Genomic DNA, 25,168 nt, shown 5'->3' with positions numbered 1-25,168 from the left:
GAGCCAGTACGCTTAAACTTTGACCACAAAGAATCCCGAAACTGGTACATTTGGATGAGGTCAGCAGTGATCCAGTTCATATGTGCTCCTTTTACTCTTACCTTACGCAGCGGGGCATGCAGATTCCAAATTTGTAGGAGTTCAAACTGAAAGAATTCAACAGCACAGTCTAGATCTGGGATAATGTTTAATCTGTGCCATGGGAGGTTCTTGATGTCCTTTAGAAAGGATTCAAGATTACATTTTTTGAAGGACCTAGTTATTTTAACCTTGGGAGAGGATTTAATAGCCTTTATTTTGCGCACACAGTACACTAAACAGTGATCACTGAAAGTGTTTGGGAGAACACCGGCCTCCTGGATTCTATCAGGAGAAGTGGAAAGAATCCAATCTAGCAGGGTATGGTTATGGCTTTTAATGTTTATGCGAGTTGGGGAGGAGATTAATTGCGTTAGCTGCAAAGTCTTAAAAAGCGTGCAAGAACTATTATTTTTAGGATTCAGCCAATCAATATTAAAATCTCCTTTTATGTTTGTTTTTTAATTTTGTTACACTTACGCATGTATAGATATAATCTGCGCCCACCTGCAAACATACCTCCCCAGCTGCGGAGTTCTCTCATTTCCACTTCTAATGCTGTATCTCCTACAAGAGAGAACATAGGTAGGCCTCACGCCTAAAGTAAGCAGACAGGAGAGAGAGCACCACCCTCTCTACCATTTACAGCACTACTCCAGCGATGGGAGTGTATAGACTGGACAGCCACCAGTCATAATGGCACACAACAACATAGGGGACAATGTTTGAAACTATGTATGGTATACTGTTTGTTATTGACCTGGTCCGTGTCTTAATTGTGTCTGACTCTGTATACTGAAAAATGTGGCAATGTTAATGTGGAATATCGCAGATGTATCAACTGAATGTAAAACAATTTACTTCAATTATAAAAAAATAAATGCATGTGCCAGAATCATGGCAATTATTTTACATTGTATGCCAGGAAAAAACGTTGCATATAATAAAAATTAAAACCCCAGAAACAAACTCACTCTCAAGATACATTCACAGGCGAACACAATCCATCAGTAGGCTAACACAATCCATTTATAGGCTAACCCACAGAAGGGCAAACTGCACACATCATAACCAGAGCAGAACAAAATGGTGGCCCCTTAGATATTAAGAGGGAAAGCCACTAGATATGAAGTGGCAAGGGAAGAATATAATTAAGCGGTATAAGGAAGGAAAAACTGAAAGAAAAAAAATATACAACTGGCACTCAAAGCCCTTCATCTCCGTTGCTATTAACATAATTCATAGGTTTTTATATTACAAATATATACTTTTTTTGGCAATGACAGTCAAAGAACACGGCAAAATTAATCCAGTATTTGTCAAACCACTCAAAAGCAATAAGCTGTAATAGTTATGGTGCTTAGAGTGTCCTGTCCCTTCAAAGTACTTGTCTATTTTAAATATATCACAAAGTCAGAATGTTATAAATAAGGGTAGCTACTAGTATACATTTGGCAAATGAAGACAATTTGAACTCTAGCTGCATCCATTAAATTGGGTAATAGTAACAACCCCTGGATGTTGGGCAAAAGTAACATGCCCAGTAGGTATTTGGAAACCAGAGTAATCTGAATATATCTTTCCTGGTTAGATACATTATTATTACCCAGATATAACAAGTTTAGGGATACAATGTATCGGAATGCACCTTTTGCATGCAAATAGGTCAATATTCTCTTTATTCAGGTCTGCATTACATCTGTTTTCCCTAAAATGCAGAGATTTTGCCACATTAAAAGGCAGGGCAGAATATCCTATTCCCTGTCCTAATGTGTTTTATACTCCACCTCCTATAGACGGTAAGCTTGTTTGAGCAGGGCCCTCTTCAACCTATCGTTTCTGTAAGTTTTCTTGTAATTGTCCTATTTATAGGACACTACGGAATCTGTTGGTGCTATATAAATGGCAATAATATGTTCCTGATTGTTTGCTTCCATAAAAAAAAATTGGAAAGTCCAGTAGTGCAGACATGCCCACAGTGCAACCTTAATTGGTGCAGACATGCCCACAGTGCAACCTTAATTGGTGCAGACATGCCCACAGTGCAACCTTAATTGGTGCTTGGAATAAACAAGAACATAGAGCCATGCATTAAAGTAATGACAATTGAAACCACTTTTCTCAATTGTTGTTTAAATGGCCATTCCATATCAATGCAGCTCAGCTTGTTAAGGCAGTGTTTAATGGTATGGAAGTAGCAGAGCAGTGATAGCAGGGAAGGCAGCCATTCCAGTTATCTGCTAAACTCCCGACCTTTCACCTTTAGTGTGTGTGGAAGAAGAAATAGTGGAATACAAAATCACTTCCACCTGGACCATTGCTTCTCTTTGTCTGTTAAAGGCACGTAGATCACCCCCATCAGAGGTTTCATTTTGGCACTTCCATCTTCTAGCTTATCATATTGCTCCAACATTTGGTTTCCACCAGCAGGGCCGACTGGTAGTATTAGTCTTCCTCCAGGTTTTAGTTGATCTATAAGCTGTGGCAAAAAAACAGACACAATGAATGAATTCAGAAATGTAGACACAATGAATGAATTCAGAAATTTTTATTATTTCAACAAACATTAGTAGCCTCGTAGCTCAGGGTATGCAATATAATCCTAAAAATAAATGTATTTAAATTAATTTAAAAAGAACGTTCTGAAAAGAGACATGCATATTTTAAAATAGGCATATGTTATATGTGTAAAGGATTGCAATGTGGTTCAGGACATGAGGTGAGTCAACAGGATTCCAATATGTAAATATAATAAAGATTAAGAACACAAATAAAATAAACATACATTTTTGCTTAAAAAACAAAACATACCTAAACAAAACATTCCCAAAAGCCTAATTTGAAAAAAAAAATCTTCTGATGGTTATATTACAAATAGTTTCAGGGTGCTGTCCCTCAGTTTTCTGTCAAAACATATAGAAGCAGTTTGACAAACACATGCTACAAGAGACTGTTCTCTGCCTCATAGTGCAGCACTCAAATTTCTGAATCACCAATGTCAATTTGGTTGATTGGTTGAAAGCACTATGGGCAGGTTGGCCACTCCCCTTAGACAATCGTTGCCAGTCAGGTTGTATGAAATGGACATTGAAAAGGCATAATTGGCAATAATAATAAGTAAATTCTGCATTATCAGTGCAACTGATCTTTGTTAAACTGCTCCTAAAATGTTTGACAAAGCACTGGTTGAGGACATCCAGACTCCAGGCAATATCATCATCATCATACTGAGCAGCTGTGTATTTACCGCGAGGCTGCCAAGGCATTTGCCTTGGGCGGCCCTTTCAGGGAAGCGGCAAAAAAAAGCCGACCCCAAATGCCCTGGCAAATACCTTGCCAGCCCCTTGTTTTCCGGGGCCCAGGAGCTGGCCAGCTGGCCACCTCAGGCCTCATATAGGCTGGCATTGCCTGATGTGGGAGGCGGAGTGAATGAGTGTCTGTGTGTCACAGTGTGCGTGTGTCTGACTGTGAATGTGCGTATCGGTGAATGTGCATGTGTGTCTGTTGGTGTGTATGTTGGTTAAACAGTGTGTGTGACAATGACGGTCAGTGAGTAAGTCAGTGTATGCATCAGTGAAGGCGTGTGTGTCAGGCAAAGAGCGTGTTGGTTTTTAAAAGGAAGTGAAATTTAGAGGGGGGGGGGGGGGGGAGGGAGTTGCCTGAGTTTTGTCATGCCTAGGGCAACAAAACCAGAATAGTCCACTGATACGGAGGTGTAATTATGTATCTTACAGTGTCCCATTAATAGAATCAACTAATAAAGAAATCAATAACTGAATTTGCAAACAAAACAATATATATTAATAGGGATGGGAGATTTTATAAGATCATTAACAAGCGGGATAGTATGCCTGGCTTGGAAAATAATAAACAACAATGCTTACAAGCAAAATTCTAACCAATGCAGGAAGTGGCCTAACAGAATACATACAGCTTGGGGCACAACAGGGGCTGCTGCACCAACATGAATGGCATCATAAGGAGCTTCTTCTGGATACCCCATCCTCCCGTCACCAACTGGAGAAGAAAAAAAAATATGGTTATTTACGAATCAAACGTCTACAAAATGTGACACAGATGCCTGTTCTCCAAATAATGACCGCTCACCACTTTAACCCCTTAAGGACACATGACATGTGTGACATGTCATGATTCCCTTTTATTCCAGAAGTTTGGTCCTTAAGGGGTTAATATGTTAATATGTTCAAGTGTTTATGATACCAACGGTGTTCCTTTATGCTAACAAACATTTCTCTCAGTGTGTTAGATATTATCTACAAACTCAAGAAAGAGTACAGATTGATTTCTGGATTACAATCCTGGTTGATGCTGGCATTATGTTAAAGCTAGAATTGTGCCCCTTCAAAGCCCTTAATCCTTTATTTTTTAGACCTGGGAGTGCAGTCTGGAAGAATGAAAATTTGACCACCTAACAAAAAGACTAAGCTCAACAGATTAGATAACACATGCACAAAGTAAGTTGGACAAAATTTGTATAGTGTGTTATGGTGGCAAATATCTGATCAGTAACTGCCTCTTGCCTGAAATTTCAAAGCACAATTAGAGCCAGTGTGCGGTTCTAGAATGCCTTGCATTGCTGAACCATACATAAACACACATATGTATTATACATTTTACAATTACAATATCAAATTAACATTCAAGTGGCTAAAACTTAATAAAATATATCTAATGTTAGTGTTTTTTTTTTTTTGGTGTAGATTACTGGGTTCTCACATTTTCTTAATTCATAAACTATTAAAATAACACTATAATAGCAAACCACTACAGATTGCCCTCTCTGTGGTCAAACTGTCCATTTAAGAATGGTTTGACAACTTACCTGAGATCCGCTGGGCACCTGCAGCTGCCAACTTTTCAGATGGGAGCTCCTGCAAGAAGCTTCCGTTAACTACCCTGAGCTCAGGCAATAAGCCTGGCCATGCACAGTCACACACAGCTCAGTGCAGGAGCTTCCATCTGAAGAGGAGAACAGTTTGATAATTTCCCTGGGTCTGCCAGGCACCCACTGTATGGAAAACTCAGGTAAACAATCAAACTGTTCTTACAAGAACACTGCAGGCACCTTAACTACTTCTGTTTGAAGTTATGGTGCCTTAAGTCTGTGGGGTTTACTCACTGTTTAATAGAACTTATCTGTCCTTGGCAGCCTGCATCAGTTAAGCCCTCTCAACCAATCACTGCCCCACACTGCTGGCATGAATACGTATGGCACAAGGTGGAAGCATAGCTCCATTTTCACCATATCGTCATTGGAGGCTGGGTTTCAGGCTGCCAGGCACTGAAAATCTGTACTAAGCATAAACTGTTTAGCATTGATGAATGACCCAGCGTGCAAGTACTCCAAGCACCATAACCACCATAAGTTCAATTAACCAAAGTGATTAAAGTGACTACAATGTAACTTTAATCAGTCTGACTACTTACACCAAGCATGTCAAACTCAAAGTGTGGCACGGGCCACACACACACACACGCACACGCACGCAGACAGACAGACAGACACACACACCCACCCTCGCTGACAGACACACACACCCACCCTCGCTGACAGACACACACACACCCTCGCTGACAGACACACACACACCCTCGCTGACAGACACACACACACCCTCGCTGACAGACACACACACACCCTCGCTGACAGACACACACACCCCCTCGCTGACAGACACACACACCCCCTCGCTGACAGACACACACACACCCTCGCTGACAGACACACCCACCCTCGCTGACAGACACACCCACCCTCGCTGACAGACACACCCACCCTCGCTGACAGACACACCCACCCTCGCTGACAGACACACCCACCCTCGCTGACAGACACACCCACCCTCGCTGACAGACACACCCACCCTCGCTGACAGACACACACCCTCGCTGACAGACACACACACACACCCTCGCTGACAGACACACACACACACCCTCGCTGACAGACACACACACACCCTCGCTGACAGACACACACACACCCTCGCTGACAGACACACACACACACCCTCGCTGACAGACACACACACACACCCTCGCTGACAGACACACACACACACCCTCGCTGACAGACACACACACACACCCTCGCTGACAGACACACACACACACCCTCGCTGACAGACACACACACACACCCTCGCTGACAGACACACACACACACCCTCGCTGACAGACACACACACACACCCTCGCTGACAGACACACACACACACCCTCGCTGACAGACACACACACACACCCTCGCTGACAGACACACACACACACCCTCGCTGACAGACACACACACACACCCTCGCTGACAGACACACACACACACCCTCGCTGACAGACACACACACACACCCTCGCTGACAGACACACACACACACACCCTCGCTGACAGACACACACACACACCCTCGCTGACAGACACACACACACACACCCTCGCTGACAGACACACACACACACACCCTCGCTGACAGACACACACACACCCTCGCTGACAGACACACACACACCCTCGCTGACAGACACACACACACACACACCCTCGCTGACAGACACACACACACACACACACCCTCGCTGACAGACACACATACACACACACCCTCGCTAACACAGACACACACACACCCTCGCTAACACAGACACACACACACCCTCGCTAACACAGACACACACACACACCCTCGCTAACACAGACACCCTCGCTGACACACACACACACACACCCCCTCGCTAACACACACACACCCTCGCTAACAGACACACACACACACACCCTTGCTAACACAGACACACACACACACCCTCGCTAACACAGACACACACACACACCCTCGCTAACACAGACACACACACACACCCTCGCTAACACAGACACACACACACACCCTCGCTAACACACACACACACCCTCGCTAACACACACACACACACCCTCGCTAACACACACACACACACCCTCGCTAACACACACACACCCTCGCTGACACACACACACCCCCTCGCTAACAGACACACACCCCCCCTCGCTAACAGACACACACACCCCCTCGCTAACAGACACACACACCCCCTCGCTAACAGACACACACACCCCCTCGCTAACAGACACACACACCCCCTCGCTAACAGACACACACACCCCCTCGCTAACAGACACACACCCCTTCGCTAACACACACACCCCCTCGCTAACAGACACACACCCCCTCGCTAACAGACACACACCCCCCCTCGCTAACAGACACACACCCCCCCTCGCTAACAGACACACACACCCCCTCGCTAACAGACACACACACCCCCTCGCTGACACTCACACACACACACCCTCGCTAACAGACAGACACAGACAGAAACACCGAAAGACAGACCAACACAGAGACAGAGAGACACAGACACAGAGAGAAACACAATTTTCATTATTGCTCCTTACCTTATGGAGCCGATAGGGGTATCTCCATGGGGTCCTTCCAGCTCCTCGCTGCTCCCGGGCGCGGTTTAGTGATGCCGGGTGCCGGAATATGACGTCATATTCAGGCGCCCGGCTTCACTTCAGTCAACGCGCGCGAGGGAGCAGTGAGGAGCAGAACACTGAGCTCCCTTGCGGCCCTCCTCCCCGGCCGGGTAAATAAGCAGAGTAGGCACCTGCAATATGGGGAAATCAGGTGCCTACTCTGCTATAACCTTCAGCATGCACTCGCGGCTCACCAGGCCGCAAAGATGATCCTTGTGGGCCGCAGGCCGCGAGTTTGACATTTTTTTTCTTTTTCTTTTTTACATCAGATATTGGGATCACTTTTGTCATTGCCAAATAACATTATCAAACATCCCATATCATCGTATGCTTAAGCTCATCCAAATAACAAAAGGAAAAAAAAAAGAAGACAGAAAAAAAAAAAAAAAAAAAAAAAAAAAAAGGTTCTTCCGTTACTTCTAACATTAGTGGACTACTAGCTTATCTTCAGTCTTGAAATATTCTTACTGTGGTGTTATCTTACTATGGTATTTCTAACCAATGCATTCGCCATATATCCCATATCTTATAGTAATGGTCTCTCTTCCCCTGAGTGGCCCAATGAACCTCTTCGAGTTCCCTCAAAGCTTCCACTCTAGAAATCCATTGTTCTTTAATCGGAATACTAGATTTAAGCCAAAACAACGGGATCATAGCATTTGCCTCATTCAATAGATAGCTCAACAAAATCTTGGATGGGGACAGCTGGTCCAGCGTTGGAAATTTTTTATAAATGACACTCAATACCTGTATCCAATAGCTCCCAATGATTTTGCACTCCCACCATATGCGTTCTATATTCGCCCCCCTCTCGCCACATCTCCAACATCCATCAGAAGCTAGTGCTCCAAATTTTCCAAGTCGGTCCGGGGTATTATACCATCTAGTAACTCTTTTAAAAAAAACAATTTTCCTAGAAGTGCTCACCTGAGCCTTCATCCCCAGTTTGAACACTCGCGGCTCACCGGGCTGCAAAGATGATCCTTGTGGGCCGCAGGCCGCGAGTTTGACATGCTTGACTTACACCAAGAGGGTATCATAACTTTACCTATAGTAGTTATGGTACTTGAAGTGTTCCTTTAAACATACCTGTAATTCAGCATCACGATATTAATCTCTGCATGCCTATCTGCCCATGACGAGATCATCAAGAACTAGGAGCTTGAATAAAATCTACTAGTCAATAATTTTAGAAATATGTTCATGCATAGCCATTACCAACATTTGCCTATCAAATGTTTCTCATAGAGATGCATTGAATCCCATGCCTTTCTATAAAAGGCATTAACAGTGTGAATGAAAAGTTTTTGGATAATCAAAAGGTCTTAAGGATAAGCGACTGATTATGAAGATGTGGTGATTTTTGATATTTGAGTGCCTCTTGAAACCTAGTTGATCTAGATTTTTTTATGTATAATTATTAACCAGATGCTCAAATATACTATCCATAAACTTACCTAGAAGTTTTACTTGACCAGAAGACATCAATGCAGGGTCATCTTTTTTTACATTATTAATAGAATCGTCTACTAACTCTTTAATATGGTCAATTCCTACTACTCTTCCTTTGGGCCCAACCTATAAAAAGAACGTAAAGAAGCAGATTGTTTAATTCTTATAAATATATGTTTATAAATAAAATGCATATATATATTTAATATAGCTTACTGGTGCTAATTTCGACTATATTATAAATTGTATCCATTAACAATTTTTTTGTTTTGTTTGTTACTGACAACCAAAGCTAGATGCATTCCAAGAATGTACTGTTGCGTAATAATGTAATACGGTTTAAAGAATACACTAACCTAAGCCTTATTCAAAATGACCACTGCAGGAGATGCACGCACACCAGATGCAGCTGACATCTATGCAGTTTTATCTGTTTTATAAGTGAAAGATTTAAAAACAATCAAAATTTAAACTAGACCAATGCATACAATTGTATCCTTGATGCATACTTTAAAAGTGTTCTTAAGTAGTTCAGCCTTTAAAGGGATACTGTAATTGTTTAATCTAATTGAAGTGTTTTAGGTGTCTAAAGTCCCCTAGAGCAGACCTTCCATTCAAAGTTAAACTTATTTTTGTGCTGCTTGGGCTAATAAGGAAGTATTAGCATGAGCAGCAATGCAGTGCTTGGCTAAGAGTGTAAGATGACTGCTTCCTGTCGCTGGAATGATTTGGTATGACAGAAGTATACAATATGTACCTTTGCCTTCCCTCCAGTGGTGTCTAGGGACCCTTATTTAGTGTTAAATGTCTTAACAATAAATGGAGAGACAACACCATCCAGACATGATAACCAATTCAATGAGATGAAATGGTCATAGTGCCTACAGCATCCCTTTAATGAATTGACAGCAATAAGACATTTGATTAACCCCTTAAGGACAAATCTCTAATTCACTGCACCAACATATATTATGTACCGGTTTTTAAAGGACAAAAAGGGCTTTATTTGTTGTGACAAATATCATATGATGGGCCTATGTACAAGGTTTAAAGCGGCACTGTCATGCCGAATTCCGTTTTTTTTTTTAACCCCCCTCCCGCCTCAACTACATCCAATCGACCCCCTAGTCATCCCCAAATGCCCCTATGCCCCCCACATTACCTATTTTTTATTCTTTATTTTCTGCCCGATCTTTATTCAGGGCGCCGCCATCTTTGTGTGGGTAGGTGAAGTCCCTGTGGGACACGTCATCTGCCCACACTAGATAGCCCTGAGATTCCCGCACATGCCCAGTGAAACACCTGGACATGCGAACGGGAATTTCACCTATTCATTCATTCATCAGACAGACGAATGAATGAATAGAAAAAATCAGACGAACAAACTAACACTGTGTATCAGTGTTAGTTTGTTCGTTCAGTTTATTACAAGGAGGGAGCTACCGGCGTGCAGCTCCCTCCTTGTAATATGTAACTATAGAAGCGGCAGGGAGCAGAGCTCCCCACCACTTCATAAGCCCCCCAGGTCCCCCCCTCACTCTATGGGGGTCAATATGACCCCCATAATAGCACAAGGGAGATTAAAATCTCCCCAATGCCCCTACTCGCTATATCGCGAGTAGGGGCATGTCCACTAAACAGTGAGCAGCCTGTGGCTGCTCACTGTAAAAAAAAAAAAAAAAAAAAAAGGGTAATAAGGGGGGGACGGGGGGCCTACTGTCCTCCCCCGCCGGCCCCCACCCCTGGACGGCGGGTGGGGGCCATAATGGGAATGAGGGGGGACCTACTGTCCTCCCCTCAGGCCCCCACCCCTGGGCGGCGGGTGGGGGCCATAATAGTAATAAGGGGGGGGGACCTACTGTCCTCCACCCCCCCGGCCCCCACCCCTGGGCGGCGGGTGGGGGCCATAATAGTAATAGGGGGGGGGGACCTACTGTCCTCCACCCCCCGGCCCCCACCCCTGGGCGGCGGGTGGGGGCCATAATAGTAATAAGGGGGGGGGACCTACTGTCCTCCAGCCCCCGGCCCCCACCCCTGGGCGGCGGGTGGGGGCCCTAATGGAAAAAAGGGGGGGGGGGACCTACTGTCCTCCCCCCCGGCCCCCACCCCTGGGCGGCGGGTGGGGGCCATAATAGTAATAAGGGGGGGGGACCTACTGTCCTCCAGCCCCCGGCCCCCACCCCTGGGCGGCGGGTGGGGGCCATAATAGTAATAAGGGGGGGGGGGGGGATCTACTGTCCTTCCCCCCCCCCCCGGCCCCCACCCCTGGGCGGCGGGTGGGGGCCATAACGATAATGGGGGGGGACCTACTGTCCTCCCCCCGCCCCCACCCCTGGGCGGCGGGTGGGGGCACTAAGTAAATTCCCCCCCCCCCCCCATCAAGGTGACTAGGGGTGCCCAAGCCCCTAGTCACCCACCCCCCACCCAAATAAAAAATGCCCCTACCTACCCCCCTCACCCTAAAAAATAGTGAGGGGGGAATAAAATTGCTAACCTGTAAAGTAAAATTAAACTTACCATTCGACGTCTTCTTTTTTCTAAAATCTTCATTTTTCAGCCCCAAAAAAGGCCAAATAAAAAAACCATCATAGCCGTCGAACTAAAAATAAAATAAAAAACCCGAGCGCAAAAAAAAAACCAGACGAAAAAGAAAAAACCCGAGCGCACAAAAAAATAATCCATCTTCACCCATGGAGGGCTCCGCGCAGACTGAGCTCCGCAGGGCGGGGCAAGGCTTATAAAGCCTTGCCCCGCCCTGCAATTAGCCTAAGAACACTCTGATTGGTGGGTTTAAGCCAATCAGAGTGCTCTTTGTCATTTTACAAGCGTGGGAAAGTTCTTTGGAATTTTCCCACGCTTGTAAAATGTCACAGAGCACTGTGATTGGATGGCTTGAAATCCATCCAATCACAGTGCTCTGTGTCATTTTACAAGCGTGGGAAAGTTCTTTGGAATTTTCCCACGCTTGTAAAATGACACAGAGCACTGTGATTGGATGGATTTCAAGCCATCCAATCACAGTGCTCTGTGTCATTTTACAAGCGTGGGAAAGTTCTTTGGAATTTTCCCACGCTTGTAAAATGACACAGAGCACTGTGATTGGATGGCTTTAAATCCATCCAATCACAGTGCTCTGTGTCATTTTACAAGCGTGGGAAAGTTCTTTGGAATTTTCCCACGCTTGTAAAATGACACAGAGCACTGTGATTGGATGGATTTCAAGCCATCCAATCACAGTGCTCTGTGTCATTTTACAAGCGTGGGAAAGTTCCAAAGAACTTTCCCACGCTTGTAAAATGACACAGAGCACTGTGATTGGATGGATTTCAAGCCATCCAATCACAGTGCTCTGTGTCATTTTACAAGCGTGGGAAAATTCCAAAGAACTTTCCCACGCTTGTAAAATGACAAAGAGCACTCTGATTGGCTTAAACCCACCAATCAGAGTGTTCTTAGGCTAATTGCAGGGCGGGGCAAGGCTTTATAAGCCTTGCCCCGCCCTGCGGAGCTCAGTCTGCGCGGAGCCCTCCATGGGTGAAGATGGATTATTTTTTTGTGCGCTCGGGTTTTTTCTTTTTCGTCGGGTTTTTTTTTTTGCGCTCGGGTTTTTTATTTTATTTTTAGTTCGACGGCTATGATGGTTTTTTATTTGGCCTTTTTTGGGGCTGAAAAATGAAGATTTTAGAAAAAAGAAGACGTCGAATGGTAAGTTTAATTTTACTTTACAGGTTAGCAATTTTATTCCCCCCTCACTATTTTTTAGGGTGAGGGGGGTAGGTAGGGGCATTTTTTATTTGGGTGGGGGGTGGGTGACTAGGGGCTTGGGCACCCCTAGTCACCTTGATGGGGGGGGGGGGGGGGGGAATTTACTTAGTGCCCCCACCCGCCGCCCAGGGGTGGGGGCGGGGGGAGGACAGTAGGTCCCCCCCCCATTATCGTTATGGCCCCCACCCGCCGCCCAGGGGTGGGGGCCGGGGGGGAGGACAGTAGGTCCCCCCCCCCCTTTTCCATTAGGGCCCCCACCCGCCGCCCAGGGGTGGGGGCCGGGGGCTGGAGGACAGTAGGTCCCCCCCCCCTTATTACTATTATGGCCCCCACCCGCCGCCCAGGGGTGGGGGCCGGGGGGGGGAGGACAGTAGGTCCCCCCCCCCCCTATTACTATTATGGCCCCCACCCGCCGCCCAGGGGTGGGGGCCGGGGGGTGGAGGACAGTAGGTCCCCCCCCCCTTATTACTATTATGGCCCCCACCCGCCGCCCAGGGGTGGGGGCCGGGGGGGGAGGACAGTAGGTCCCCCCCCCCCCTTATTACTATTATGGCCCCCACCCGCCGGCCAGGGGTGGGGGCCGGGGGGGAGGACAGTAGGCCCCCCCCCCACTTATTACTATTATGGCCCCCACCCGCCGGCCAGGGGTGGGGGCCGGGGGGGGGGACAGTAGGTCCCCCCCCCCCTACTACTATTATGGCCCCCACCCGCCGCCCGGGGGTGGGGGCCGGGGGGGAGGACAGTAGGTCCCCCCCCCTCATTATCTTTATGGCCCCCACCCACCGCTCAGGGGTGGGGGCCGGGGGGGGGGGGGGACAATAGGTCTCCCTCCCTTATTTTACTTTACGGCCCCCACCCGTCATTTAGGGGTGGGGGGCAATATTTTTTTTATTTTTTTTCTACAGTGAGCAGCCACAGGCTGCTCACTGCTTACTAGACATGCCCCTACTCGCGGTATAGCGAGTAGGGGCATATTATTTACAAATACCAAGTCATTTTTACTTGGTGTTAGTAAATTTGGCTGAAAGACCAATTTAGGTCTTTCAGCCTTTTAGTAGATAGCTCCCTGATACCGTGGGAATTAGGGAGTTATCTACTAAGCGGCTGCAAGATGCAGCCACAGCAATGAATAGGATCGGAGTTTCATTCATTTGAATGAAATTCCGATCCGAACAAAGTACCGAATTGCATCCTAACACCAATGGAGAAACGGTACTCATTCTGTTAGGATGCAATTCGGCAGTTTTGCCGGCGTTCTGTCTAAGTGACAGGACTTTCGGCAATACTGACAGGAAGTATTGTGGGAACTGGGAGGAAAGCTAGGGATCATGGGAAAATTGCTCTGACCAGCGGAAATGAAGCACACTTTGCTCCTCCGCTGGTCAGAGCTGGTCAAGCGGAGGAATCCCATAAGACAAAGAGTCCCTACTTTGTCTTATGGTTTTAAAGAAAACTAAAGAAGACAGGAAGAAAAGAATAACAGATCCTGAGAGAGGGGGAGAAGAGGAAGAGATTGAGGAAAGGTAAGTTCGGCATGACAGTGCCGCTTTAAGTTTATGTGGGCCGCAAAAAAAAACAAAAAAAAAAAAACACAACCTTACATTTTCATAGAAACTTAGGTTTGTTTTGAAAAGTACAGTATATATAAAATAAAAAAAAATAACGGAATCCCCCTCTACTAATTCCCAGTCATCCGCCCCACCCCCAATACTAAATCCCAGTCCCCCCTCCATACTAAATCCAAGTCCGCCCACCCCCTCCATCCTAAATCCCAGTCCGCCCACCCCCTACTATCCCAGTCCCCCTCCATACTAAATCCCAGTGCGTCCGCCGCCCCTCCATCCTAAATCCCAGTCCGTCCGTCCCCCTCCCTAAACTAAATCCCACACACACCCTCTGACAGAGCGGGCACACACACACCCTCTGACAGAGCGGGCACACACACTGACAGACAAAAAAAAACACACACACACACACACACACAAACACACACAAACACACACAAACACACACAAACACACACAAACACACACAAACACACACAAACACACACAAACACACACAAACACACACAAACACACAAACACACACAAACACACACTTCCACATTCTTGCACACACCAACATCATTTTCTTTATTGCTCCCCACCTTTGGGAGCTGGTGGGGGGGCCTTTCCCTGGGGTCCAGTGGGGATCTTCTCTTGGGAGCTCAGTCTTCCTGCTTCTCACTGCTCCCTCACATGCGCAGTTTAGTGATGTCGGAATCATATTCCGACACTCCGCATCACTACAGAGGGCGCGTGTGAGGGAGCAGGAAGACTGACCTCTCCTTCCCGGCCGGGTAAATGCAATGTAAGGAGAGCAGGTGCCTACTCTGCCTTATAAAGCATGTCTCAAACTTGCGGCTCGCTGGGCCGCAAGTTTGACATGTTTGCCTTAGAAGAAATGCTGCACTTTTTTTTTTATATATATAACAAGTGAACAATACTGGGTAGGCATACATGCTAATGCAATAAGCAGGGATGCACAATTCTTATCGCCCGACACCCAGGACATGCATTTCCCGGGGGCCAAGCAGGTAGTTATTTTTGTCTTTTAGCGCTGCTGCGACTAGCAGCAGAGTGACTTGACAGGCCCCGACACCAGGCGGGGGGCTCGGCGGCTTGCCACCGGGTTCATGACCCCTCCCGTCTACCCTGAGAGGCAGAGTCAGCACAGTCTGCAGCTCTGCTGGGTGTGAGCTAGAGACTGTGCAGTGTCTTGCGATCTCTGGCCAATCAGAAGGTTACCACGGCAACAATCTGACTTCTGGAGATAGCAAGATACTGCACAGTCTGCAGCTCACACCTGGTGAAGCTGCAGATTGGAGGGACAACCCACTGGACCACCAGGGAAACAAAAGTATCCCACTTTCACCAGTCACCCCCTCACTCCCTCTGCCGTCCATATCCCACCCCACACTGTGCCCTACACACACACTACATTCCTATCCCACCCCACATTGTGCCCTACACACACACACACACACTCTACATCCCTATCCCACACTGTGCTCTACACACACACACACACACTACATCCCTATCCCACCCCACACTGTGCTCTACACACACACACACTACATCCCTATCCCACCCCACACTGTGCTCTACACACACACACACACACACACTACATCCCTATCCCACCCCACACTGTGCTCTACACACACACACACAACATCCCTATCCCACCCCACACTGTGCTCTACACACACTACATCCCTATCCCACCCCACATTGTGCTCTACACCCACACATAAACACACACAACATCCCTATCCCTAGTGTAAGCACTGCCTTTTCTGTAACCAAGCATGTCAATGGATATAAATGGCATCATGAGGTTGCCTCAGTTAATTATAGTTCACAGCGGCCATCTTGAAAAGCTGTTTGCAGTGGGTTAGTTCCGTGGGAGCTGCACGATTCAGCAGAGGTGAGTATGCCAGCACACCAGTGGGGACCATGATAACCCCCACCGGTCCGAAGGTCCGAGCACGACAGGTACATGCTACCAATTCAAGAGCGAGGAGAGTGGCTGTCTCTTCCCACTCTGGTCACCGCAACATGGTTTGGACTGATAGCCCCTGACTGCCTGAAGATTTACAGGACTATTGAACCACAGGAGCCCTCAGTAGTATTCAGGTTGTTTCCAGCCAGATAACAACAACAGTTTTCAGGTGAAACAGATGATTGTAATGCTGTGCACCCTGGAGCTCAGCCGAGGTGCGTCCGGCTAGCTCGGCAGTCAGGGTCCACCCCCCTTTAGTTAGAGTTTTGATAGATTAATTTTATGGGCTTATTCTGCATTTTGGGGGCACTGCAGCAGTTTGACAGTTAAAATGCACACCATTTCAGAAAGTAGACATCACTGGGTATGTCATATAGTATATCTTGAGCCTTAATATACAGCCAATTTAGCATTTCTTCCAAACTTTACAGTATTTAGTTTTTATTTTGTCTTTATTTACATGCACATTGCAATCTAGTGATATATTTTGTAAACTTAAATATGCTACTGTACCTAAATTGTACTCAACTATTACTCTTAAATCCCCCCCCACCCCCCTTGGAATAAATCTGTTACTTTTATATTCTCTCTGTTAGGCCATGTAACCAAATGCAGATCAGTAAACAACTCTTCAAATATAGTAACGGGGACCATCTTGATTATATAATTTTTCAATTGACTTTTCTTTATAAATTTCAGCCATATCCGCAAAATATTTGCCTCCCAATGTGTCATGGTGCATCCATAAAATACTTGTCAGGTTATTAACCTCCATTGACTGTTGCTCGATCCAATACCACTCCTCCATTTGGGAAGAGCGGGATTAGATCTTACATATATGAGTAAGCATGCTGGCTTGAACATACCTTGCCATACATGGCATGCCTGCGCCCCTTCGATCTTTGGGTCTATATAGTGCCTCTACCTTAATTCTAAGTTTTTTATTTCCCCAAATAAATGTATTCACTACCCTTTGAAATTTTTAGCACCATACCATGGGTATTGGGATAGGTATAAAGCCATCTCAGTATTATATAGGCTTTAACAAAGTTCAGATTTAGATTGTTCCATTCGCTAGTCATAGAAACATAGAATGTGATGGCAGATAAGAACCATTCGGCCCATCTAGTCTGCCCAATTTTTAAAATACTTTCAGTAGGCCCTGTCCTGATCTTATAGTTATTATAGCCTTATGCATATCCCACACATGCTTAAACTCCTTTACTGTGTTAACCTCTACCACTTAAGCTGGAAGGCTATTCCATGCATCCACTACCCTCTCAATAAAGTAATACTCCCTGATATTTTTAAACCTTTGTCCCTCTTATTTAAGACTATGTCCTCTTGTTGTGGTAGTTTTTCTTCTTTTAAATACAGTCTCCTCCTTTACTGTGTTGATTCTGATTGGTTGGATTTCAAGCCAACCAATCACTGCTGTGACAGGTAAATGCAAGTGTTATGTCTGATTGGTTGCTTTCAATTTGAAATCCAACCAACCAGAGAGCTCTGTCATTTTACACAGCGTGGGAAAATTCCAAAGAACTTTCCCACGCTGTGTAAAATGACACAGAGCACTCTGATTGGATTTCAAGCCAACCAGAGTGCTGTGAAAGGTAAATGTAGAGACTTACTTGTCAGTCTCTTCATTTACCTGTCAGAGCACTCTGGTTGGCTTAAAGCACTCCAAGCCTAATTGCAGGGCGAGTGAAGGCTTTATAAGCCTTTCCCCACGCCCTCCATTGGTGAAGATGGATTAAATAATTTAGCGTCTGTTTTTTTTTTTTCCTTTTTTGTCAGATTTGTTTTTGCGCTCTGGTTTTCTCTTATATTTTTTACAAGTTCAACTTGTATTATGGATTTTTATTTGGGGCTGAAAAATGAAGATTTTAGAAAAAAGAAGACAACAAATGTCAAGTTATTTTCTTTTACAGGTACTTAGTTCTTTTATTCTCCCCATGCTATTTTTAGGGTGAGGGAGGTAGGTAGGGGTATATTATTTTTTGTTTTGGGTGGGTGGGGGGTGACTTGGGGCTTGGGGATCCCTAGTCACCTTGGGAGAGGGGGTAACATTTCCATTTAGGGCCCCACCCGCTTACCTCGTACTTATATACTAAAAAACAGACACTTACAAATCAGTGACATATCGCTATGTCTCCCACATTCAATATCAACATCATTTTGTAAATCACTATTAACTTTATGAATTTTAGATTCCACATAGACACTCTTCCCTGGGGAAACCACTACAACTCTTACCCTAAGTTATTAATCCCTTTGTTAAGAAGATAAATTCAATACTTTGTGTCAAAATTAATTCTTAAAAATGCCCTCTCAGATCCTCCTTTCATTTTACAATACCCTTAAAGGGACACTATAGTCACCTGAACAACTTCAGCTTAATGAGGTTGTTAAGGTGAGTGCTACAGCTACCCGGAGCCTTTTTCTTGTAAGCACTGTATTTTCTGAGAAAATGCAGTGTTTACATTGGAAGCTTGGAACACCTCTTGTTGCAGTCAATCAGACGGCCACCAGAGGGACTTCCGAGTTCAGAGGCCCTAAAAAGGCCTCTCGTCCGATGCATTCTGGGTGAATGCATCAGACGGGCTATCAGCACACAAAGCACTGTGAACGCGCTGTGTGTGCTGATAGCCTGTCAGCACTGCTGTGGGCGTGGCTTCAGCTGACAGCTTCAGCTGACAGCTGAAGCCCGAACCCACAGGGACGCTTACGGTCCACAATAGTGGTTGAAGGGGGGGGGGGGGGGGGGGGGGAGACCTACTCTCCTCCCCCCCCCCCCCCCGGCCCCCACCACTGTGCGGCGGGTGGGGGCCCTAAAATTATCAATAAGGGGGGGACCTATTGTCCCCCCCCGGCCCCCACCCCTGAGCGGTGGGTGGGGGCCCTAAAATTATCAATAAGGGGGGGACCTATTGTCCCCCCCCGGCCCCCACCCCTGAGCGGTGGGTGGGGGCCCTAAAATTATCGATAAGGGGGGGGACCTACTGTCCCCCCCCCCGGCCGGTGGGTGGGGGCCCTAAATACAAAGGGGGGGGGACCCTAGTTAACCCTCCCCCCCCCCAAAAAAAAAATTATCTCCCTACCTACCCCCCTCACCCTAAAAATAATGAGGGGGGGAACATTAACTAAAAACCTGTAAAAAAGAAAAAATGAGATAAAATCAACTTACCATTCGATGTTTTCTTTCTTCTAAAATCTTCTTTCTTCAGCCCAAAAAAGGCCAAATAAAAATCCATAATAACCGACGCAATTAAAAAAAACAAAAAAAAAACGAGCGCAAAAAAAATAATCCGTCTTCACCCATGGAGGGCTCTGCGCAGACTGAGCTCCGCAGGGTGGGGAAGGCTTATAAAGCCTTGCCCCGCCCTGCAATTAGGCTAAGAACACTCTGATTGGTGGGTTTAAACCAATCAGAGTGCTCTTTGTCATTTTATAAGCGTGGGAAAGTTCTTTGGAATTTTCCCACGCTTGTAAAATGACACAGAGCACTGTGATTGGATGGATTTCAAGCCATCCAATCACAGTGCTCTGTGTCATTTTACAAGCGTGGGAAAATTCCAAAGAACTTTCCCACGCTTGTAAAATGACAAAGAGCACTGTGATTGGATGGCTTGAAATCCATCCAATCACAGTGCTCTGTGTCATTTTACAAGCGTGGGAAAATTCCAAAGAACTTTCCCACGCTTGTAAAATGACACAGAGCACTGTGATTGGATGGCTTGAAATCCATCCAATCACAGTGCTCTGTGTCATTTTACAAGCGTGGGAAAATTCCAAAGAACTTTCCCACGCTTGTAAAATGACACAGAGCACTGTGATTGGATGGCTTTAAATCCATCCAATCACAGTGCTCTGTGTCATTTTACAAGCGTGGGAAAATTCCAAAGAACTTTCCCACGCTTGTAAAATGACAAAGAGCACTCTGATTGGCTTAAACCCACCAATCAGAGTGTTCTTAGCATAATTGCAGGGCGGGGCAAGGCTTTATAAGCCTTCCCCCGCCCTGCGGAGCTCAGTCTGCGCGGAGCCCTCCATGGGTGAAGATGGATTATTTTTTTTTGCGCTCGTTTTTTTTTTTTTAATTGCGTCGGTTATTATGGATTTTTATTTGCCCTTTTTTGGGGCTGAAGAAAGAAGATTTTAGAAGAAAGAAAACATCGAATGGTAAGTTGATTTTATCTCATTTTTTCTTTTTTACAGGTTTTTAGTTAATGGTCCCCCCTCATTATTTTTAGGGTGAGGGGGGTAGGTAGGGAGATAATTTTTTTTTTTGGGGGGGGGGGGGGGAGGGTTAACTAGGGTCCCCCCCCTTTGTATTTAGGGCCCCCACCCGCCGCACAGGGTTGGGGCCGGGGGGGACAGTAGGTCCCCCCCCTTATCGATAATTTTAGGGCCCCCACCCGCCGCTCAGGGGTGGGGGCCGGGGGGGGGACAGTAAGTCCCCCCCCCTCATTGATAATTTTAGGACCCCCACCCGCCGCACAGGGGTGGGGGCCGGGGGGGACAGTAGGTCCCCCCCTTATTGATAATTGTAGGGCCCCCACCCGCCGCTCAGGGGTGGGGGCCGGGGGGGGACAGTAGGTCCCCCCCTCATTGATCATTTTAGGGCCCCCACCCACCGCTCAGGGGTGGGGGCCGGGGGGGGGGGACAGTAAGTCCCCCCCCCCATTGATAATTTTAGGGCCCCCACCCGCCGCACAGGGGTGGGGGCCGGGGGGGACAGTAGGTCCCCCCCTTATTGATAATTGTAGGGCCCCCACCCGCCGCTCAGGGGTGGGGGCCGGGGGGGGACAGTAGGTCCCCCCCTCATTGATCATTTTAGGGCCCCCACCCGACGCTCAGGGGTGGGGGCCGGGGGGGGCAGTAAGTCCCCCCCTCATTGATAATTTTAGGGCCCCCACCCGCCGCACAGGGGTGGGGGCCGGGGGGGACAGTAGGTCCCCCCCTTATTGATAATTGTAGGGCCCCCACCCGCCGCTCAGGGGTGGGGGCCGGGGGGGACAGTAGGTCCCCCCCTCATTGATCATTTTAGGGCCCCCACCCGCCGCTCAGGGGTGGGGGCCGGGGGGGGCAGTAAGTCCCCCCCCTCATTGATAATTTTAGGGCCCCCACCAGCCGCACAGGGGGTGGGGGCCGGGGGGGGACAGTAGGTAATTGATAATTTTAGAAAGCGAGCTGAGCTGTCAGTCAGACAGCTCAGCTCGCGAACGCGCATTCCGCGCACATGCGCGGTAAAGCGCTCAGGTTCTTCATAGGGCGGCATTCAATGCCGCTCTATGAAGAACGCGATTGGTGCAGCGCGAAGCCGTCCCATTGGGCCCCGCGATTTCGTCATTTTGACGAAAAAGGGGGCGCGGCCTAGCGGGGAGCTCTGCGTTGGAACGGAGGTAAGTTTTTAATATAAAAACACCTCGAAATTTATTTTTAATAAATGAAAGTACATATAAAAGCAAGAAGGAAGGCTGGGGGACCTGTCTTTCTTGCTTTTATATGGTGACTATAGAGTCCCTTTAACTAATATCAGCAATGAAAGTCGACGTTTACTGCACTCCTACTACATTGAGATGTTTAGACATCCATTCTTTGGCCTCATCCTTAGGATTAATAATATACATTCTCTCAATGAATCTGACTAAAGATTTTTAGGGGAAACCCCCAGTTATATCTGATCTGCTTTTCCCTCAGAATTTCAGTAAAAAACAAAAAACAAAAGACCTTCTGTTAGTTCTTGTCGTAGCTGATAAATCTTGAAAGAATTTTAAGTTACAGAATTTATCTTCAGGTGCTTTAGAACTTCTCATTGCCCCTAATATTTTTTCTTTAATAAAATGGGATGATATGAGGGGGGCGGAGCCTAGCACCTGAAGCAGACGGTCGCATGGCCGCCTAGCTCCGGACCAACTAGCAAAATAACCCGTAATTCCTGCACCTATACTCTCGCTAAACATCTCAAGGGGAGAGCCTGAGACCCCACGATCACAATGGGCAGAAAAACCAAAAAGGCGAAACCCGACAAACCCCGCCAGGGCATGGATATCGGGGAACTATGGCGGCAGGCACATGATGCTGCTGGAGCCAAGATGGCGTCCCTACACGGAGGCTGCTCTGACTTCACAGAGGGGTCGTCAGACAAAGATGGGGGAGACCTCATAATGCCCATACCGGCTCCGGCCGCACCACAGACACAGACACCCACGAAACCCCATACCCCAGTGACCATGGAGGCAATTGGGGCCCTCATGGCGGATCATCACAAAAAAATTGCGGATGACGTGGCCCTGATCAGAGGGGACATTAAGGGCATCACCAACAGACTGGCTGCAGTGGAAACCACCTCTACCAGTCAAGCGAAACAGATTGCAGACCTCCAGAACGCACTAAGGGACCTGCAACTCAAAACCCGGCAACATGAGCAACAAATTGCCGCCCACGAGGACAAGGCCCGACGGAACAACATAAAACTACGTGGGGTCGCAGACACCGTTCCCGAAGCCGAGTTGCCACATTTTGCTAGGAGATTACTCACAGCATTACTCACCCCTAAGGTAGCAAGGGCAACCGTCCTGGAAGGCCTGTTCCGCATACCGCGACCTGCCTCGGCCCCCCCAACTGCAACAGGAGACCTGATCCTCCAGTTCCAGTCATTCAGGGATAAACAAGCGGTCCTGGAAGCCGTTAGGGGTCAAACTACTTTCCCCTTCGAAGACATGACCATTTCGTTTTATGCAGACCTGTCGGGCGCAACATTAGGGTGGAGGAGGCAAATGAGTCCACTCACAGCTCTCCTGCGCCTCCAACAAATCCGGTACAGATGGGGTCCGGGGCGCACCCTTACAGTAGAAGCAGGAGGCAGTAAGCATACCATCCGCGACATGCAAGAGGCCACTGAGAAGCTCAGCCTGCTCGGCCTCCCCTTGAACGCACTGACCCAGCCGACACGACCAGCAGGCCAAGTACACCTACCGGGGGATACTCTGCTGAAGCACCGGAGTTCGTGCCACGGAGAACAACCGCAGACCCATATGCCAGGGTCACAACTTAACAATGGACATATCCTGGAGGTCAAACATAATCTATAGCACGACACCGTGCATACCTTCTGATAACCTGAGGACTGTGATGAACCTGGGACTATTAATCTCCCCATTCTTGAGTACAATACGTTTTGTGCCTTCTCTTATATATTTCTTCATTTGTTTTCTCCCATATTTCTGTTCCCTCTCCTCTAACTCCTAACCGTGATATGATATGTACATGACTCCTCCATTGTTACGTTTCCACCTTCATTGCTATTACCAAGGTAGGCCTATGCACACGCACCTGACAGCAGATTATACAAGCGGCCACTAGCCGGTCGGCCCCACCGACCGTCCGTATTCTTACCTACTTAATCTGCTTTCCCTACACCTAGCCGACACAGAGCTATTAACACATAGCCCTCACACACCGCGGGCAGGTTCTGCCCACAAGACTTCGACCTTGACCTAGGGCATACATGCAGGTATATCCCTCCCATCACTCGACCGGTCCCAACTGCAATGAGGGACGCCACCAATGGGTTACCGACTACACTAGCCAAACAGCATGTCCATTACAGGCTAACAAATGTGACAACACTACTTTAGAAGCGAGCCACCACATAATTACGCACACATATACTCACCAGCACGACCTCCATTTAGTTTTGTTATTACGTAAATGCAACTGCTGCTTTATAAAAATGTTTTATCCCCTGCATGCAAATATCCAACCGGTGGTTAATAACGTAATGTTTTCATCGCCAACTACGGTTTGACGGTACACAGCCTTCAGTGCCATATTACGCCTGAGCCCACTCACTCATCTTATCAGCATGCCAACCCGCACTTACTGTGATCCTGACACCCCGATAGCTGCTCTGACTATATGAACCGAAGCTTGACTGCACCTTATAATGCTTTAGAGTTGAAAATTGAGCCTTCGTATACCACCATCCTTACAATATACTATGGTATGCTTTAATTGGTTTTAAATATAAAAATGTGCATATTACTCGTGTGCCCCGCATGTTCCGCGTGGGATAAGCTGGAGGAATGCCTTTGGGGTACCTCCCGCCTGCTTATGTTACATCTCTGCGCTACAAAAATAAAGAATTAAAAAAAAAAAAAAAAAAAAAAAAATGGGATGATATCCGTACAATTACATCTCTGGGAAGCTCTACCTTTATATTTCTGGCTTAAATGTTCTATGTGCTCGCACTATGATTTATTCCTCCTGGGCTTCAGGGATCCCCATCACTTTAAATAATTCCAGGAGATAGCTTTGCAGATCTGTTTGTTTAATTTTCTCAGATACGCCTCTTATACGAATATTTTTGCTGCGCGTTCTATCCTCCCTGTCAGTTATTTTTTACTCTAAAGTTAGAATTTTCCACTTTAAATCTTTAATCAGAGTATTAGCCTCTTTTAAGGTCGAATTTTAGATGTTCTATATGTTCCTCGTTTGCTTTTGTCCTAGCCCCAATTGACTCCAACCTTACATTAAATTCATCAAAATGATGACCAGAATATTTTTGAATTGGTCCAATTGGGCTTCTAGACAGAGCTGAAGATATTCCTGAGTAATTGAGTGACAATCAGGTTTCCCCTCTGCTTGAGTAGATATACCCTCAGATTCACCATCCCCATCACTCAGAGGAGACCATTCCTTTGCAGGGGATTTACATAAATGATCAGTTTTTTTATAAGTTTGAGGGAAATATAAAGAAGCTATTTTCTTTTCTTTACCTTTGCC

General features: G+C 46.8%; 1 protein-coding gene across 3 annotated transcripts in view; it reads right to left on the bottom strand.

Annotated features, from left to right (window-relative positions):
* PCMT1 (protein-L-isoaspartate (D-aspartate) O-methyltransferase) overlaps window positions 1–25,168 on the bottom strand; it is a 91,195-nt gene that overhangs the window by 7,503 nt on the left and 58,524 nt on the right. The window contains exons 5-7 of one of the 3 annotated variants that reach the window (XM_063443310.1): window positions 9,070–9,190; window positions 4,010–4,095; window positions 2,332–2,557 (exon numbers count right to left, since the gene is read on the bottom strand). In XM_063443310.1, coding sequence (XP_063299380.1) covers window positions 2,378–2,557; window positions 4,010–4,095; window positions 9,070–9,190 — 387 coding nt within the window. In that variant the 3' untranslated portion in view covers window positions 2,332–2,377. The remainder of the gene's footprint in view (window positions 1–2,331; window positions 2,558–4,009; window positions 4,096–9,069; window positions 9,191–25,168) is intronic. The other 2 variants (XM_063443309.1, XM_063443308.1) reach the window with 2 other exon arrangements.

This window comes from Pelobates fuscus, chromosome 2 (assembly GCF_036172605.1).
Source record: "Pelobates fuscus isolate aPelFus1 chromosome 2, aPelFus1.pri, whole genome shotgun sequence".
Lineage (NCBI taxonomy): Eukaryota > Metazoa > Chordata > Amphibia > Anura > Pelobatidae > Pelobates > Pelobates fuscus.
The sequence above is the reverse complement of the archived record's forward strand: the minus strand, read 5'-3'. Positions and strand labels throughout refer to the sequence as shown.